Source organism: Mustela putorius, unplaced genomic scaffold, assembly GCF_011764305.1.
Source record: "Mustela putorius furo isolate JIRA1106 unplaced genomic scaffold, ASM1176430v1.1 tig00537227_pilon_pilon_pilon, whole genome shotgun sequence".
Lineage (NCBI taxonomy): Eukaryota > Metazoa > Chordata > Mammalia > Carnivora > Mustelidae > Mustela > Mustela putorius.
Genome location: NW_025422368.1, coordinates 6651182 through 6669175, shown reverse-complemented (window position 1 = coordinate 6669175; position 17994 = coordinate 6651182). Strand labels below are relative to the sequence as shown.

Here is a 17994-nt window from a genome sequence, read left to right as displayed (position 1 = left end):
AAAAAACAGAAAAGCCTGGGAATCTGATTTCCACAGTTACCACGTTATTATATTAGAATGTCCAGTGTTCAACAAAAAAATTACAAAGCATTTTAAGAAATACAAAAGTATGACCCATTCAAAGGAAAAAAATAAATCAACAGAAACTGTCCCTGAAAAGGACCTAATGGCAGAACTACCACACAAAGACTTTAAAATAACTCCCTTAAAGGGGCTTCTGGGTAGGGCTCAGTGGGTTAGAGCCTCTGTCTTCAGCTCAGGTCATGATCCCAGGTCCTGGGATGGAGCCCCAGATCAGGCTCTCTGCTCAGCAGGGAGCCTGCTTCCCCACCCGCCGCCTGCCTCTCTGCCTACTTGTGATCTCTGTCAAATAACTAATAAAATCTTAAAACAAACAAACAAACAAAAGAAAACTCCCCTAAAGATACTCAAATTACTTAATGGAAGTATGGAGAAGTATGTAAGTATGGAGTAAAGGAATATATGAACAAAATGGAAATATCAAAAAAAAGAAACTAAAGCTGAGAAGTACGGTAACTGCAATGAAAAATCCACCAAAGGGATTAAAACATAGATTTGAACAGGTAGAAGAAAGAATCATTAAACTTTTAAGACAGGACAATGAAAATCACTTAGTCTAAGGAACATAATGAAAAAAGATTGAAGCCTGCTGGACACCATCAACTGGACCAACACATGCACATGAAAATTCCAGAAGGAAAGAAGAAAGGGGCAGAGAGAACATGAAAAAATAATGGCTGCAAACTTTCCAACTTTGATAAAGACATGAATAGAAACAAAAGCTCAATAAATTCCAAGATGAACTCAATGAGACTCACATGAGAATATCAAACTTCAATAGCCAAAGACAGAGAATCTTGAAAGTAACAAGAGAAGTGAATCAACAGGTACAAGAGATCCTCAATAAGATCACGAACAGGTATCTCATCAGCAGCTTTGGAGACCAGAAGACAGTGAACCAATAGATTCCAAGTGCTAAAAGAAAAAAACTTGTCAACCAAGAATCCTATATCTAGCAAAAATGCCCTTCAGAAGTTAGCAAGAAATTAAGACATTTCCAAATAGGTAAAAGCTGAGGAAGTTCATGACTATTGGACCAGTCAGTCATCCAAGAAGTACTCAAAGATATCCTGCAACGTGAAATGAAAGGAGACTATATAGTAAATCGAAGCCATAGAGAGAAATAAAGATCTGCAGTAAATACATGGGCAACTATAAAACCTACCTTTTTTTTTTCCAAAGTAATCTCCACCCCCAACATGGGACTAAAATCTACAACCCTGAGAACAAGAGTCCCATGCTCTACCAACTGAGCCAGATAGGTGCCCCCAAAGCTACTATTGTTTTAACAATGGTCTATAATTGGGCTTCTTGTTTTCTACATGATTTAACAGACTAACACATTTTAAGGAAAAAAACACAATTATTAATGCAAAAGCTAATATTATTGTAACTTTGGTTTGTAAATCAAGCCTTATTACCTACTTAATTTAGAACCCTAATCCATTTAAAAGGATTATTAGGGAAGCCCGGGTAGCTCAGTCAGTGGAGTGTCTGCCTTTGGCTCGGGTCAAGATCCCATGGTTCTGGGATTGAGTCCCATATCTGGCTCCTTGCTCAGTGGAGAGCCTGCTTCTCCCCCTGCCTGCTGCTCCTCCCTGCCTTTAATAACACATTCTCTCTCTTTCTCTCTCTGACACACACACACATACACACACAAAAAAGGACTATTAGTTTATGTTCTGGGGCATGCAATGTACAGACAACTTTGTGACATCAACAACTAAAAGATAAATAAGCATAATGACATTATCTACAATTACTTTTTTTTTTTTTAAAGATTTTATTTATTTATTTGACAGAGAGAGATGACAAGCAGGCAGAGAGACAGGCAGAGAGAGAGGAGGAAGCAGGTTCCCCGATGAGCAAAGAGCCCGATGTGGGGCTCGATCCCAGGACCCTGAGATCATGACCTGAGCCGAAGGCAGCGGCTTAACCCACTGAGCCACCCAGGCACCCCTACAATTTCTTTTTTTTAAAAGATTTTATTTATTTATTTGACAGAGATCACAAGTAGGCAGAGAGGCAGGCAGAGAGAGAGGAGGAAGCAGGCTCCCTGCTGAGCAGAGAGCCCGATGTGGGGCTTGATCCCAGGACCCTGGGACCGTGACCCAAGCCTAAGGCAGAGGATTAACCTACTGAGTCACCCAAGTGCCCCTCCTTTTTTTTTTTTAAACATTTATTTATTTGACAGAGAGAGAGCGAGATCACAAGTAGGCAGAGCAGCAGGTGGGGGTGTGGGGGGAAGCAGGCTCTCTACTGAGCAGAGAGCCCAATTAGGGGCTTAATCCTAGGACCTTGAGATCATGACCTAATCCAAAGGCAGAGGCTTAACCCACTGAGCCACCCAGGTGCCCCTCTATAACTACTTTAAACGTAAATAGATTAAACTCTCCAATAAAGACAGAGATTGTCAAAAATGCATAAAAATATATAATCCAGTTGTCTACAATCAACGGAGATGCTAAGACCCAAACAGGTTGAAAATAGGAAGGGGGAAAAACATACCATGCAAACAGTAACCAAGAGCAAGGGTGGCTATACTAATATGAGACAACATACATTTTAAAACAAAAAAGGTTTCAAGAGACACAAAAGGACATTATACATTAATAAAAGGCTCAAGTTAGCAATTGTTACAATTATAAACATTTGCACACCTAATAAAACACAATCAAAACTGACAGAAGATTTCACTTAAAGACTTCAATTTCCACCCACAACAATTGACAGAACAACCAGACAAAAGATAAGGAAACAGAGAACTTCAAAAAATAAACCAACAGGATCTAACAGACATATACAGAACACTCTACCCAACAACAGTACAAGTACACATGGGACATTTACCAGGATACACCATGACATGTGAAGCAACAAATAGTCTCAACAGATTTTTAAAAGATAGATACCATACAAATTAGCTTTTCTGACTACAAGATAAAGTTAGAAATGAGTAACAAAAGGAAAACTGGAAAATTTACAAAACTGTGGAAACTAAGGGATACTTTAAAACAACCAATGGGTGTTAGGGATGAATGAAAACAAAAACACAACATATCAAAACTTATGGGATGCAGCAAAAGCAGCACTAAGGGAGAAATTTAAAACTATTAACACTGACATTAAAAATAAAGAACTCAACAAACTAACTTTATAATGTGAGGAACTAGGAGAACAACAAACTAAAGCAAACAGAAGGAAGGAAATAAAGATTACAGCAGAGATTTTAAAAAATAGAAAACAGAACACAGAAAAATTAAAATAAAACTAGTACTTGGCTCTTTGAGAAGATCAACAAAATTAAACCTTTAGCTAGATAGTTTAGGAAAAAAAACAGAAGATTCAAACCACTAAAATCAGAAATGCAACTGGAGACATTGCTATCAATTCTACAAAAATAAAGAGGATTGTAAGGGTACTCTGAACTTAGACAATCTGGAAGAAATGGATGCATTCCTAGACACAAATAAACTACTAAAACTGAAGAAGAAACAGAAAACCTGAACAGACCCATAACCAGCAAGGAAATTGAAGCAGTAAGCAAAAACCTCCCAACAAACAAGAGTCCAGGGCCAGATGGTTTCCCAGGAGAATTCTATCAAACATTTAAAGAATTAATACCTATTCTTCCGAAGCTGTTCCAAAAACCAGAAATGGAAGGAAAATTCCCAAACTCTTTCCATGAGGCCAGTATTACTTTGATCCTAAAACCAAATGCTCCACTAAAAAGGAGAATTACAGACCAATATCCCTGATGAATATGGATGTCAAAATTCTCACCAATATATTAGCCTATAGGATCCAACAGTATATTAAAAGAATTATTCACCACAGCCAAGTGGGATTTATTCCTGGGCTGCAAGGGTGGTTCAACATCCAAAAATCAAAGTGATACACTACATTAATAAAAAGAAGGAAAAGAACCATATGACCCTTTCAATACATGCAGAAAAAGCATTTGACAAAGTACAGCATCCTTTCTTGATTAAAACTCTTCAGAGTGTAGGAACAGAGGGAACATACTTCGGTATCATAAAAGCCACATACAAAAAGCACACAGGAAATATCATCCTCAATGGGGAAAAACTGAGAGCTTTCCCCCTAAGATCAGGAACATGGCAGGAATGTCTACTATCACCACTGTAGTTCAACACAGTGCTACAAGTCCTAGCCTCAACAATCAGACAACAAAAAGAAATAAAAGCATCCAAATCACCAAAGAAGTCAAACTCTCACCCTCTGCAGATAACATGGCTCTCTATGTGGAAAACCCAAAAGACTCCACCCCAAACTTGTGAGAACTCAAACAGGAATTCAGCAAAGTGGAAGGATATAAAAATCAATGCACAGAAGTCAGTTATGTTTCTATACACTAACAATGAAACAGAAGAAAGAGAAATTAAGGAGTGAACCCCTTTTATAATTGCACCCCAAAACCGTAAGATACCTAGGAATAAACCTAACCTAACGATCTCAACTCAGAAAACTATAGAATACTCAGGAAAAAAACTGAGGAAGACACAAAGAAATGGAAAAACGTTCAAAACTCATGGATTAGAATAAATATTGTTAAAATGTCTATGCTACCTATAGCAATCTACAGATTCAATGCAATCCCTGTCAAAGAGCATCAACTTTTTTTTCACAGAGCTGGAACAAACAATCCTAAAAATTGTATAGAACCAAAAAGACCCTCATAGCCAAAGGAAGGTTGAAAAAGAAAACCAGGGGCGCCTGGGTAGCTCAATGGATTGGGCCTCTGCCTCAGCTCAAGTCATGATCTCAGTGTCCTGGGATCAAGCCCTGCATTGGGTTCTCTGCACAGTGGGGAGCCTGCTTCCCCCCTCTCTCTTTGCCTGCCACTCTGCCTACCTGGTCTCTCTCTCTCTGTGTTAAATGAATAAATAAAATCTTAAAAAAAAAAAAGAAAGAAAGAAAACGAGTAAGAAAACCAAAAAGCTGGTACTATCACCAGACTTCAAGCATTACAAAGCTCTAATCATCAAGATAGTATAGTACTGGCAAAAAAAAAGACACACAGCAGATTAGAGAACCCAGAAATAGACCCCAACTCTATGGTCAACTACTTTTCAACAAAGCAGGGAAGAATATCTAATGGAAAAGACAGTCTCTTCAACAGTGGTGTTGGGAAAATTGAACAGCCACAAGCAGAATGAAACTGGACCATTTCCTTACACCACAGACAAACATGGACTTAAAATAGATGAAAGACCTAAATGTGAGACAGGAATCCATCAGAATCCTAGAGAACATACGCTGCAACCTGCATGACCTCAGCCACAGCACGTCATGTCTTCAAGGGCAAAGGAAACAAAGGCAGAAATTAACTACTGGGGCTTCAACAAGATAAAAAGCTTTTGCACAGCAAAGGAAATAGTAGACAAAACCAAAAGACAACAAACAGAATGGGAAAAGTTATTTGCAGATGACATATCATACAAAGGGCTAGTATCCAAAATCTATAAAGAACTTACCAAACTCAACACCCAAAGAACAAATAATCCAATCAAGTAATGGGCAGAAGACATGAATAGACACTTCTCCAAAGACATGCAAATGGCCAACAGACACATGAAAAAAACCTCCACATCACTCAGCATCAGGGAACTACAAATCAAAACCACAATGAGATACCATCTCACACCAGTCAGAATGGCTAAAATCAATGAGTCAGGAAACAGCAGATGTTGGTGAGGATGTGGAGAAAGGGGAACCCTCTGGAAAGAGCTGGAGGTTCCTCAAGAAGTTGAAAATAGAGCTACTCTATGATCCAGCAATTACACTACTTGGTGTTTACCCCAAAGATACAAATGTAGTGATCCGAAGGGGCTCCTGCACCCCATGTTTATAGTAGCAATGACCACAATAGCCCTATTATGGAAAGAGCCCGGGATGTCCACTGACAGATAAATGGATAAAGAATATGTGATATATATACATACATATATACACACACAGACACAATGGAATACTGCTCAGCCACCAAAAATCCCGAAATCTTGCCATTTGCAAAGACATGGAAAGAACTAGAGGGTATTAAGCTAAGTGAAGTAAGTCAATTACACAATTAACTATCATATGATCTCACTCATATGCAGAATTTAAGAAATAAAACGGAGGATCATGGGGAAGAGGGGAAAAATAAAACAAGACAAAATCAGAGAAGGAGACAAGCAGTAACAGACTCTTAATCATAGGAAATAAACTCAGGGTTGCTGGAGGGGAGAGGATTGGAAGCATGGGAGAACTGGGTGATGGAATAAGGAGGGGGGAAAAGAGTGAATTTTACTCTATGTAAATTGTACCCCAATTAACCTGACTTAAAAAGAATTTAAAAAACAGACTACTCTGAACAACTGTATGCCAATAAATTAGATAATCTAGATGAAATGGACTAATTCCTAGAAACACAAACCTAACAAGAATAAACCATAAAGAAATAGAAAATCTGAACACAACTGTAACTAGTAAGGTGACTGGATCGATAATAAAATAATTTCCCAAGAAAGAACAGCCTCTTTCCCAAAAATATGAAGAGGCAGCAACAACTCTCAATTCATTCTATGAGGCTATCATTACCCTGATATCAAAGCCAAACAAAGACACTACAGGGAACTACAGACCAATATCCCTAATGACCACTGATGTAAAAAATTCTCAACAAAATACTAACAAACTGGGACACCTGGGTGGCTCAGTCGGTTAAGAACCTGTCTGCCCTAGGCTCAGGTCATAATCCCAGGGTCCTGGGATACAGTTCCACATTAGGCTCCCTGCTCTGCAGGGACTCTGTTTCTCCCTCTGCCTGCCTCACCCCCCTGCTTGTGCTCTCTCTCTCTTTCTAACAAATAAACAAAATCTAAAAAAAAAAATACTAACAAACTGAATTTAGCAGCATACCAAAAGATTATACACTATGACCAAGTAGGACTTATTCCTAGAATGCAGGGATGGTTCAACATACAAAAATCATCCATGTAATATGCCACATAAATACAATAAAGGGAAAAAAAACCCATATGATCTTCCAGATACAGAAAAAACATTTCATAAAATTCAACAAACTTTCATAATAAAAACACCCCACAAACTAGGAATAGAAAGAAATTATCACAATATAATATGTCATATATGAAACACTCAAAGCAAACATCACATTCAACAATGGAAAAACTGAAAGCTCTTCTGCTAAGATCTAGAACAAGGCAAGGATGTCCTTTTCACTTCTATTCAACAAAGTACTAGAAGTTCTCATCAGAACAAGTAGGCAAAAGAAAGCACTCAGGGGCATCCGGGTGGCTTAGTCAGTTAAGCATCTGACTCTTGATTTTGGCTCAGGTCATGATCTCAGGGTTGTGAGATAGAGCCCCATGTCAATGCTGAGCACGGAGTCTGCTTAAGATTCTCTCTCTCTCTCTCTACCCCTCCCCACTCATATTCTCTCTCCAAAAAAAAAAAAAAAAAAAGAAAGAAAGAAAGAAAGGAAAAAAGAAAAAAAAGAGCATTCAAACTGGCAAAGAAGTAAAATTATGTGTTTGCAGAGGATATAATTTTTTTTTTTTTTTTAAAGACTTCATGAGGGGCACCTGGGTGGCTCAGTGGGTTGGGCCTCTGCCTTTGGCTCAGGTCATAAGCTCAGAGTCCTGGGATTGAGCCCCTCATCAGGCTCTCTGCTCAGTGGGGAGCCTGCTCCCCCTCTCTCTCTGCCTGCCTCTACCTACTTGTGATTTCTCTCTCTCTGTGTCAAATAAGTAAATAAAATCTTTTTTTTAAAGATTTTTTATTTATTTATCAGAGAGAGAGAGGGGGAGAGAGCGAGCACAGGCAGACAGAATGGCAGGCAGAGGCAGAGGGAGAAGCAGGCTCCCTGCTGAGCAAGGAGCCCGATGTGGGACTCGATCCCAGGACGCTGGGATCATGACCTGAGCCGAAGGCAGCTGCTTAACCAACTGAGCCACCCAGGCGTCCCAGTAAATAAAATCTTTAAAAAAAAAAAAAAGACTTCATTGATTTGACAGAGAGAGAGCACACAAGCAGGAAGAGGAGCAGGGGAAGAGAAAGAAGGAGAAGCAGACTCCCCCTTGAGCAGGGAGACTGATGCAGGACTTGATCTCAGGACCCTGGGATGATGACCTGAGCAGAAGGCAGACGCTTAACTGATTAAGCCACCCAGGTGCCCCTGCAGATGATATAATCTTATATAGAAAACTCCACACACATAAAAAGTCAGAATTAATGAATTCAACAAAGTAGCAGGATACAAAGTCAACACACATATTTCAGTTGCATTTCTGTACATGAACAATCTGTAAAGAAAATTATGAAAACAATCCTATTTATAACAGTATAAAAAAAATCCTTACGAATTAACTTACCGGGGAGATGAAAAACTTGTACAATTAAAACTGGAAAACATTGCTAAAAGAAATTAAGACCTAAATGGAAAACTCATTCCATGTTCTGGATTCCAAGACTTCATGTTGTTAAAATGTGAACATTATTACCCAAAGCAACCTACAAATTCAATGCAATCCCTATCAAAATCCCAATGTTTTTTGTAGAAAGAGAAAAGACCACCCTAAAACTCCTATGGATCTCAAGGGATCCCAAATAGCTAAGACAATCTGAAAATGAAGAACAAAACTGGTGAATTCACATTTCCTGATTTCAAAACTAACTACAAAGCTACAATAAGCACCATACAGTAATACAGTATACAATAATACAGTAATACTGGCATAAAAAGACATACAGATGAATGAAACAGAAGAGAAAGCACAGAAATAAACCCTTACATTTATGGTCAAATGATTTTTGCCAAAAGGCTAAGACCATTCAACGGGGAAAGGATAGTCTTTTTTAGTAAATGGAGCTGGGAAAACTGGATATCCACATACAAAAGAATGAAGTTGGGCCCTTACCTAACACCATATACAAAATTAGCTCAAAACTGAATAAGGGACTTAAAGCAATAAAACTCTTGGAAGAAAACAGGGCAGAAGCTTAACAACAGTGGATCTGGCAATTTCTGGATATGACATCAATGGCACAGGTAACTTTAAAAAAAAAAAAAAAGGAACAATCTGGACTTCAAATATTTTTAATTTTTCAAGTTAAAAAATTTAAAGGGCAGCTGGGTGACTCAGTGGAATATTAAGCTTCTTCCTTCAGCTCAGGTCATGATCTCAGGGTCCTGGGATCAAGCCCCACACTGGGCTCTCTGCTCAGCAGGGAGTCTACCCACCCCCACTCCACCTACCTGTGATCTCTCTGTTAAATAAATGAAATCTTTTCTAAAAAAATTTTAAAACAACTTCAAAAAAATTAAAATTAAAAACAGAACTACCAAAAAAAAAAAAAAACCAAAAACCACATAACTACCATATAATCCAGCAATTCCAATTCTGGGTTTATAGGCAAAGGAATAAAAGCAAGGTCTTGAAGACATACTTGTACACCCATGTTCACAGCAGCATTATTCACAGTAGCTAAAATATGGAAGCAACCCAAGTGTCCATCGACAGATGAATGGATAACCAAAATATGGTGGACACATTCAATGGAATATTACTAAACCTTTAAAGGACTCAAAATTCTACAATATGCCACAACATGGATGAACCCTGAGAACATTATGCTAAGTGAAATAAACCACAGAAAGACATATTCTGTATTATTCCACTTATATCAAGTATTTAAGAGAAGCCAAATCACGTAGACAGAAAGTGTAATTGTGGTTGCCAGGGGCTGGGTGGGGAGGGGGAATGCAGAGTTATTTAATGGATATAAAGTTTCAATTTTACAAAATGAAATGAATTAAGGAGATGAATGGTAATGATGGTTGCACAACAATATGAATATACTTAACACCACTGAACTGTACATTTAAAAATGGTTAAGATGGTAACTTTCATGTTATATGTATTTTACCACAATTTAAAAAAAAAAGAAAAGATGGAAATCCTATCATTTGTCACAACATGAATGAACCTGGAAGGCCTTTTGCTGTGAAATAAGCCAGACACAGAAAGACAAAATATGATCTCACTTAAGTGAGCAATGTAAGATTTAAACTCATACAGAGAGAGTAAAATAGTAGCCTGGGGGGAGAGGGAAAATAAGAACCTTGTAGTCAAATGGTACAAACTCAGTTATACAAGGTAAGTCCTAGAAACCTACTGCATAACACATTAACTGTATACTCAAAAATTTGCTAAAAGGGTATTCTGAAGTTTTCTACCATACCCCCCCAAAAGTTACAGCAATCTATACCAATGCTACAAGCCACTTAAAAAATTAATTTGTGCATATCTAAAATTAATTCATGAACATCTATGCCTTATGACTGCTTATGACAGCAGCTGGTCCAAAAACAAATTCTGGAAATTTTGGTGAGGTGTCCTATGATCATAGTGATGAACTATGTGCTCTCAAGCCTCCTTTGAATCGTAGACTAACTCACTTTCTACAATTCTCTAAACTCAGGAGAATGAAATTAAGTTTATCAATCTGGATTTCTGAGAATGTAGGGAATATTTTTTTTTAAGATTTTATTTACTTATTTAGGAGAAAGAGAGTGAGCAAGAGAGAGCATAAGGAAGAGGAAGAAGCAAGCTCCCTGCTGAGCAGGAAGCCTGATCCCAGGACCACAGAATCATGACCTAAAGCCAAAGGCAGACACTTAATTGAGCCACCCAGGCTCCCCTGCAGGGAACTTTTTTTTTTTTAATTAATTAATTAATTTATTTATTTATTGACAGAGAGAGAGAGAGAGAGGGAGATCACAAGACGGCAGAGAGGCAGGCAGAGAGAGAGGGAGGAAGCAGGTTCCCTGCTGAGCAGAGAGCACGATACAGGGCTTGATCCCAGGACCCCAAGAGATCATGACCTGAGCCAAAGGCAAAGGCTTTAACCCACTGAACTACCTAGGCGCCCTGGGAACACTTTTTTTTAATAAAAAAAAAAAAATTTTAAGATTTTTATTTATTTATTTGACAGAGAGAGAGAGAAAGAGAGAGAGAGGGAAAGTACACAAGCAGGGGGAGCTGCAGGCAGAGGGAGAAAGAGAAGCAGGCTCCCCACTGAGCAGGGAGCCCGATGCAGGGCTCGATCCCAGGACCCTGGGATCATGACCTCAGCCAAAGACAGAAGCTTAACCAACTAAGCCACCCAGGTGCCCCTGCAGGAAATATTTTTAAATGTACTTTCTATCTAAAGCCAAGGGAAAAAAGAATGATTCCATTTCATAAGACTTGGAAAAATAATTGAAATACAACTTTACCCTACAATCGATATAAAAATAAAATTCTAAAATCCATTTAAAAAGCAAATAATGTCAAAGTACAATGATACCAGCTCTAACCTTGTAACTCTATCTTTCCTCTACCAGAACCCACCACTTTATGACTCAGAGAAGCCACATTTTTTCCCTAACAGTCTCCACACAGAAAATACTCAACAATGTTGCCAACTGACTGTATCACAATAGTTGCACAACACAAAACAAATCCTGCTATCACCTATCACCATCACTGACTTCTGAGCAGAATCTAAGCTATGAAGTTGAAGTCATGACTATTATGTAACTAAGAAAAAGGAAATTCCAAACCTGGGGTACATATCCAATTCTGGTATATTCATTGTGCAGTCAAAAGAAAAAAACTAATTTTGTACTACAAGCTGACAGAAATAATTCTTACCCTCCAATTCCGAATTCGTTTGAGCCTGTTAGGGGTTTTCTCCAGAATCTGTAGAAATTCATGTGTCAGTTCTACAAATGAAATAGAACATTTAAGAAAAACTCAGACAAGCAGAAGTAAAAAAACAAGAATAACCTCAACTAACTATTTTCATCTGAATGAAGTCACTTTGGGCCAGATATGTGACAGATCAAGAGCAAGTGCTTTCCAAGGTCCCTTACTCTAAAACTTACCATCTAAAAGTTCCAAGGTCACAGTGCCGTCAACATACTCCCACCAGTGCTTCCCATCAGTTGAGACTGGGATCTCCCAGTTGGACCACTTGCAAGCCAGATGAATGCAGACACAGGCCACCACAGGAGGTGTGTACTGCAGGCTAAATGTGGTCAAATGCAGGCTGACATCAGAGGGAAGGAAACAAGAGAGTGTCATGAGCTCTCAATTTTTTTTTTTTTTATGAGCTCTCAATTTTGAACCCAAAGTTAAAACTCTCCATTATTTAAAAACAACAAAAAAAAAAAAACTAAAAAACACTGGAGAGTAAGAAGGGTAAGAAATATCCAGTGCTCTGATCCAGCACCCAACATGATTTTTCATTAACCCACCTGCTCAGGTAACATTTCTGAATTTTTTGACTATACATCATCAATCCCACATCCTGACAAAAGACCAGGACCAAAACCAAAGAGAAGGGGTACTCAGTTTTTTTAAAATAAGGATCTATTATCCTGAGAAGAAACTTAGAACTTAAGGAAAATTTTAAGATTTTTAGTTATGTCTAATCCCTAAATCAAATACTTAAAACCCCCTTAAAATTATCTCATCTCTTGCCAACCACAGGTCTGGTCAATTAAAAATAATAGAGGAGTAATTAGAGATGGACATTTAGGAGGGCACATGATATGATGACCACTGGGTGTTATATGCAACTGATGAAGCACTAAATTCTACTGCTGAAATTAATATTATAGCATATGTTAGCTAAATTAAAAAGTAAAAATATAATAAACTAAAATAATGAATAGACTACCACTCTCTCAACTGTGAATATGCTTAACTGATAATTTACTTCAAAAATTTCTCCTATCAGGCTATAAAAAATAATGTCAACAGAAATATCTTTGATTTCCACAATCAATTGAAGACGAGACTTGTCAAGTAATTTGGTAATACAAATTACGTATTAATTTTTGTCTTAAAAAGGAAAGAATAAAGAAAAAACTTTTAAAAAAAGAAGAAAAAGCTCTTTACACATATTCATGCACATTTATCTGGCAATGGGGAAGAAAAAGGAAGTTTTATAAACACCATAATTATTGGGAAACCTGGGTGGCTCAGTTGGTTAAGCATCTGACTTTGGCTCAGGTCATGATCTTAAGAGTCCTAGGATAGAACCAGATGTCCGGCTCCCCACCCAGCAGGGAGGCTTTCTGTCTCCCTCCCTCACCCTCCACACCTCCCCCTGTTTGTGCACGTTCAGTCACACACATGTGCACATTCTCTCTAATAATTAAAATCTTTAAAATAAATAAATAAATACTGTAAGTATTGCAGAATCCTCCAAATTAGATTCTCAGTCACGATCAACCCCAAGTTTACCTAACAATACTAACAAGACTGACTAACAAGAACTAACTAACAAGGACTATGCTCTTGGATTTTTTTATTTTTTTGTTTTAGATTTTATTTTTAAGTACTCTCCACACCCAACGTGGGGCTCAAACTCAAAATCCTGAGATCAAGAGTCACATGCTCTCCCAACTGAGCAGCCAGGCACCCCTGCTCTTGGATATTTTAAAGTAAAGGAAGACATGCAGAATCAGGTAGAATTTCAAACAGTAAGTACTACATAATTGCATCACCTTAGCAAATTAAAAAACACCATGGAAATTTAAAGTAAAATATGGAAACTGTACAGAAAAATAAATATTTACCAGAGAATTTTCTGTAATACACTGTAGCAAAGATCTATCCTGGGTCTTTGGGTTCTAGTTTACTAAGTGCTAGACCTGATATCTTTCCATATATCCTCAAAAAGTGACAAGCCCTATCCTAAAAATAGAGGGGAAAATATTAAAATATAAACCTGTTGGTTGCCATGAAGTAAGAAGTCTGTGCTAAGTCCTTGCTTGCTAAAAAAAAAGGGGGGGGGGAGACAGGGAAAAAGTTATTAGTTCCATTCAGTCTCAATTATTTAGTGAGCATTTAATATTTCCAAGTAGAGAACATAATAACGAATAAGGCAGACATGGTCCCTGATCACCTGATGTTTAACATTCTACAAAAAACATCAAATCAGCAACTTTTAATTATAATAACTATACTGTTTCCAGACCTAGAAACTCAAGCTTTACACTGCACACCAAGTATCTGGAGTACTTGTTTCAACTCCAATTCCTGGACATCCTTCCTAGAGTGTGACTCAGTATGTTTAGAGAAGAAAACATGCATTTTTAACAGGTAACCTAGAAATTCTGATACAAGAGTTTACTGAACTAGAAGATGAACTAATTTGGAGGCAAGATCAGAATCCAGAAGACCTCTGTGTATTTGGGAAAAGTGATCTGTGCTCAAAAAAAATTTTTTTAATTGAGTAGCCTGTGATTCAGACCCCAAATCATCAAATAACATAAATTACTTGATATACCATAATAAAGGGGGGGGGACCACATGCCCCCTTCCCCAAAAAACTGCTCTGGGTAATAAAGTAAATTTTAATTTTCCTTAAAACTTAATTTTTTCAATATCAGCATCTATCTACCTTTGTTTATCCTTGCTTAATGTAAACCCTCTAATGTTTTCTAAATATAAAGAACTTAGGAAAACTGGAAACTTACAGATGAAGCACATATTAGCAAAATATAAAATAAGGCCAATTATCAGTTTCATCTACAAAAGTAGAAGGCATTTCAATGCAGAAGTGTCTACATGTTGATACTACTATTCAAACTAAGAGGAAAAGGTTTCATGCAATTACAGCTACTAAGGTTTAAATCAGAATAAAAAAGTCTTTCCAAGGCTTTGTCAATCATTGAAATAAGTCAAATAAATTCTAGATCCTCTGGGTGGCTTGTAAAAGGCTGTCTAGGGCCATCAATCCTAGAATCACATTAAGATCACCACTCCCAACGTATCCTTAAACTGCTACTTGTCATTTGACTTGATGAAATCTGTTCCAGGTTCTGACAAACACCCTCAAGAGGCTAATTCTCTTTAACTTTAAGAACCCAGGAGAAAAACCCCAAATTAGAAACACTCATTTTGATTTAAGCCAGGTAACCCTTTCAATTTAACTTCTGGCCAAAGCAGCTGAGTTATATATTTGTCCACCATAAATAAATCATAGCCATTAAATGGTAAAACAATTTAAGACAGCCATTTCAAGCTGGGATTCCTTACCTCGAACCAGCTGAGTGCACTTGACCACATGTGTATGTGGGTGATCAATTGTTAGTTCAAAGCCTAAAAAAAAAATACTTTGGTTAAAAAGCTAAAGATACTGGAGACATTTTATACTTCTTTTATCTGAGTCATCATTAAAAGCCTCCTTCATTTTCCTCTCCCAGAATTACTGTTCAGAGTCTAAGAGAGTCACACAACACATATAGCACACTCTTTTCTAAGACACATTATCTTCAGACAACCAGATTTTGAACTAAATAATAAAGCTAACGCAGTCTCAAGACCCCTGAGGAACCAATAATCTCTAAACAGAAATTTATTCTCAATGGACAAATGATTCATGCAAATTAGTTCCTACTGGCTTCCACATTAAAATATTAATAAAAATTTACCCCACCAGAAGATCATTGTCTCCTAAAACAGTTACTTTGAAGATAATTTAAAGTAAAAAGCGAGTTAATAGAAATTAACTTCAGAGATAAGCTTTGAGTGCTCACTTTGGCAGCACATATGCTTTAAAAAAAGAGAGAGAGAGAGAGAGAGAGGCCTTAAAGAATTGTGTGTAGACATGCAATAACATACAGGTGTACCAATAACTTTTCAACAAACTCATGAACTCCTCCCTTACCCAGAGAAGAGAAAAATAGCACCCCCACAAAAAAAAAAAAAAACCTTGAAAAAAAATCCTTATTTTCCGAATTTGCTAAAAACCTTTAAAGGTGTATCTCTGATAAAAACAGTAACAGATAATCATCAAGGTTGCCCATCAACCACTAGAGCTGCAATTCCTCCACCCCTACTCTGCTGTTCTAAACACTGATTAGAGGTGTGCCTAGGAGCTCAGTCCACTGAGCATCCAGCTCTTGGTTTCAGCTCAGGTCATGACCTCATGGGTTGTGAGATCGAGCCCCGTATCGCCCCACATGGAGCCCCAAGGTAGGGAGAATGTTTGAAGATTCTCTCCCTCTGCCCCTCCCTCCATGCAGCTGCACACACATGCATGATTGTTCTCTCTCTCTCAGATAAATAAATCTAGGGGCACCTGGGTGGCTCAATCGGTTAGGTATCTATCTGCCTTCAGCTCAGGTCATGGATCCTGGAGTCCCACATCAAGCTCCCTGCTCAGCAGGGAGTTTGCTTTTCCTTCTGCTTCTCACCCCGGTCACGCTATCCCTCTCTCTCTCTTCCTCAAATAAAATCTTTTAAATAAATAAAAAAATAAATCTAAAAAAAAATTAAACTACATGACCTCTTTAAAAAAATAAACTTTTACCAATTTTTAAAATAAACACTGTCCTTTAAATAGAATGGCAAACAGATCATAAAAATCCATAAAAGGAAAAAAGTTCATTAGTTTTTGTCATTATTTATCATAAAGTTAAAAACTGACAAACCTTCCAAAGCAAATTATGAACACAGAATTTTAAAAAACTCTACTAACTGCTATTCTAAAGGACGGCTATGCCTGACTTCTGTCTTTGGTATAGGTCAGGGTTAAACCACATTCCACAACCTCTATAATTTGCAAAAGCCTTCAGTAGAGATTTTCTTCCTATTTCCTATTCTGCAAATTTTAAAATTTTACATTACTTATATTTACTATTTTTTTTTTAATTTATTTGACAGACAGATCACAAGTAGGCAGAGAGAAAGGCAAAGAGAGAGAGGAGGAGGAGGAGGCAGGATCCCTGCTGAGCAGAGAGCCCGATGTGAGGCTCGATCCCAGGACCCTGGGATCATGACCTGAGCCGAAGGCAGAAGCTTTAACCACTGAGCCACCCAGGCGCCCCTATATTTACTATTTTAAAGAAAAATAAATTTACCTAAAGTCTGCAGAATTATGCTTTCTAGTATCACCAGATCTTGAACTTGTTGCAGGTAAGCCTGTAGGTGAGAAGACAAATAAATTATTTCCCAAAAAGGCACAATATATAAAGTGTAAACAATTCTAACAACTTCTTCCAGGAAAACCAAAGCAACAAAAGGCAGGCATGAAGTGAGGAGGTAGCCTAGGAACTGAAATACAATCCTTATCTCTATATTTAGCACACCTTTTCCTCTTTGAAGAAGGGAAAAAAGTGGTATACTGAGAAATAACACTTCATTCATAATTAGCTACAGAAAAGGCACCAGAGAGTTGGTTCATTTCAAGACTAACATTTTAGGTTTTAAAGTCATGTGATGCAGACACAAGACAATTAAAGATACATACATCTTTTTTCAACATCATCAAAATACACTGTAGACCCTTCCTAAGGTACTGCAGGCAATTTCAAACATCTGACTCCTGACAAAACCTCCCAGCTAATGCTAGATTTTTAAGAATCAGAAGAGTTCAAAGGAAAAGGGAATAAACAACAAAAAAAAACTTCTCTCAGATTTGTACCAGTCAATACTGCAGCCATTGTCAACATATGGCTACTGAGCACCTAAATGTAGCTAGTTTAAATTGAGATATCCAATAGAATATATGCCAAACTGGGGTGCCTCTGTGGTTCATTCAGTTAAGCGTCTGCTTTTGGCTCAGGTTGTGATTCCAGATATAAAATATAAAATATCGTAATTAACTTCACCTTTCATTTTTTTGTTTTTTTTAAAGATTTTATTTATTTGAGAAAGACAGAGAGCATGAGAGAGTGAGCATGAACAGGGGTGGAGGGGCAAAGAGAGAGGGAGAAGCAGGCTCCCCACTGAGTAGGGAGTCTGATGCGGAGCTTGATCCCAAGACTCTGGAATCACGACCTGAGCTGAAGGCAGACACTTAACGGACTAAGCCACCCAGATGCTC

The 17994-nt window shown here is 37.8% G+C and overlaps 1 protein-coding gene across 3 annotated transcripts in view; it reads right to left on the bottom strand.

Moving 5' to 3' along the window:
* Positions 1-17994, bottom strand: part of CCNT1 (cyclin T1) — a 33231-nt gene that overhangs the window by 3734 nt on the left and 11503 nt on the right. For 2 of the 3 annotated variants that reach the window (XM_013049149.2, XM_013049150.2), the window contains 5 exons: positions 17030-17090; positions 15204-15266; positions 13891-13936; positions 12038-12201; positions 11805-11875 (listed from right to left, as the gene is read on the bottom strand). In XM_013049149.2, the coding sequence (XP_012904603.1) occupies positions 11805-11875; positions 12038-12201; positions 13891-13936; positions 15204-15266; positions 17030-17090 (405 nt within the window). The remainder of the gene's footprint in view (positions 1-11804; positions 11876-12037; positions 12202-13890; positions 13937-15203; positions 15267-17029; positions 17091-17994) is intronic. The other variant, XM_045073238.1, reaches the window with a different exon arrangement.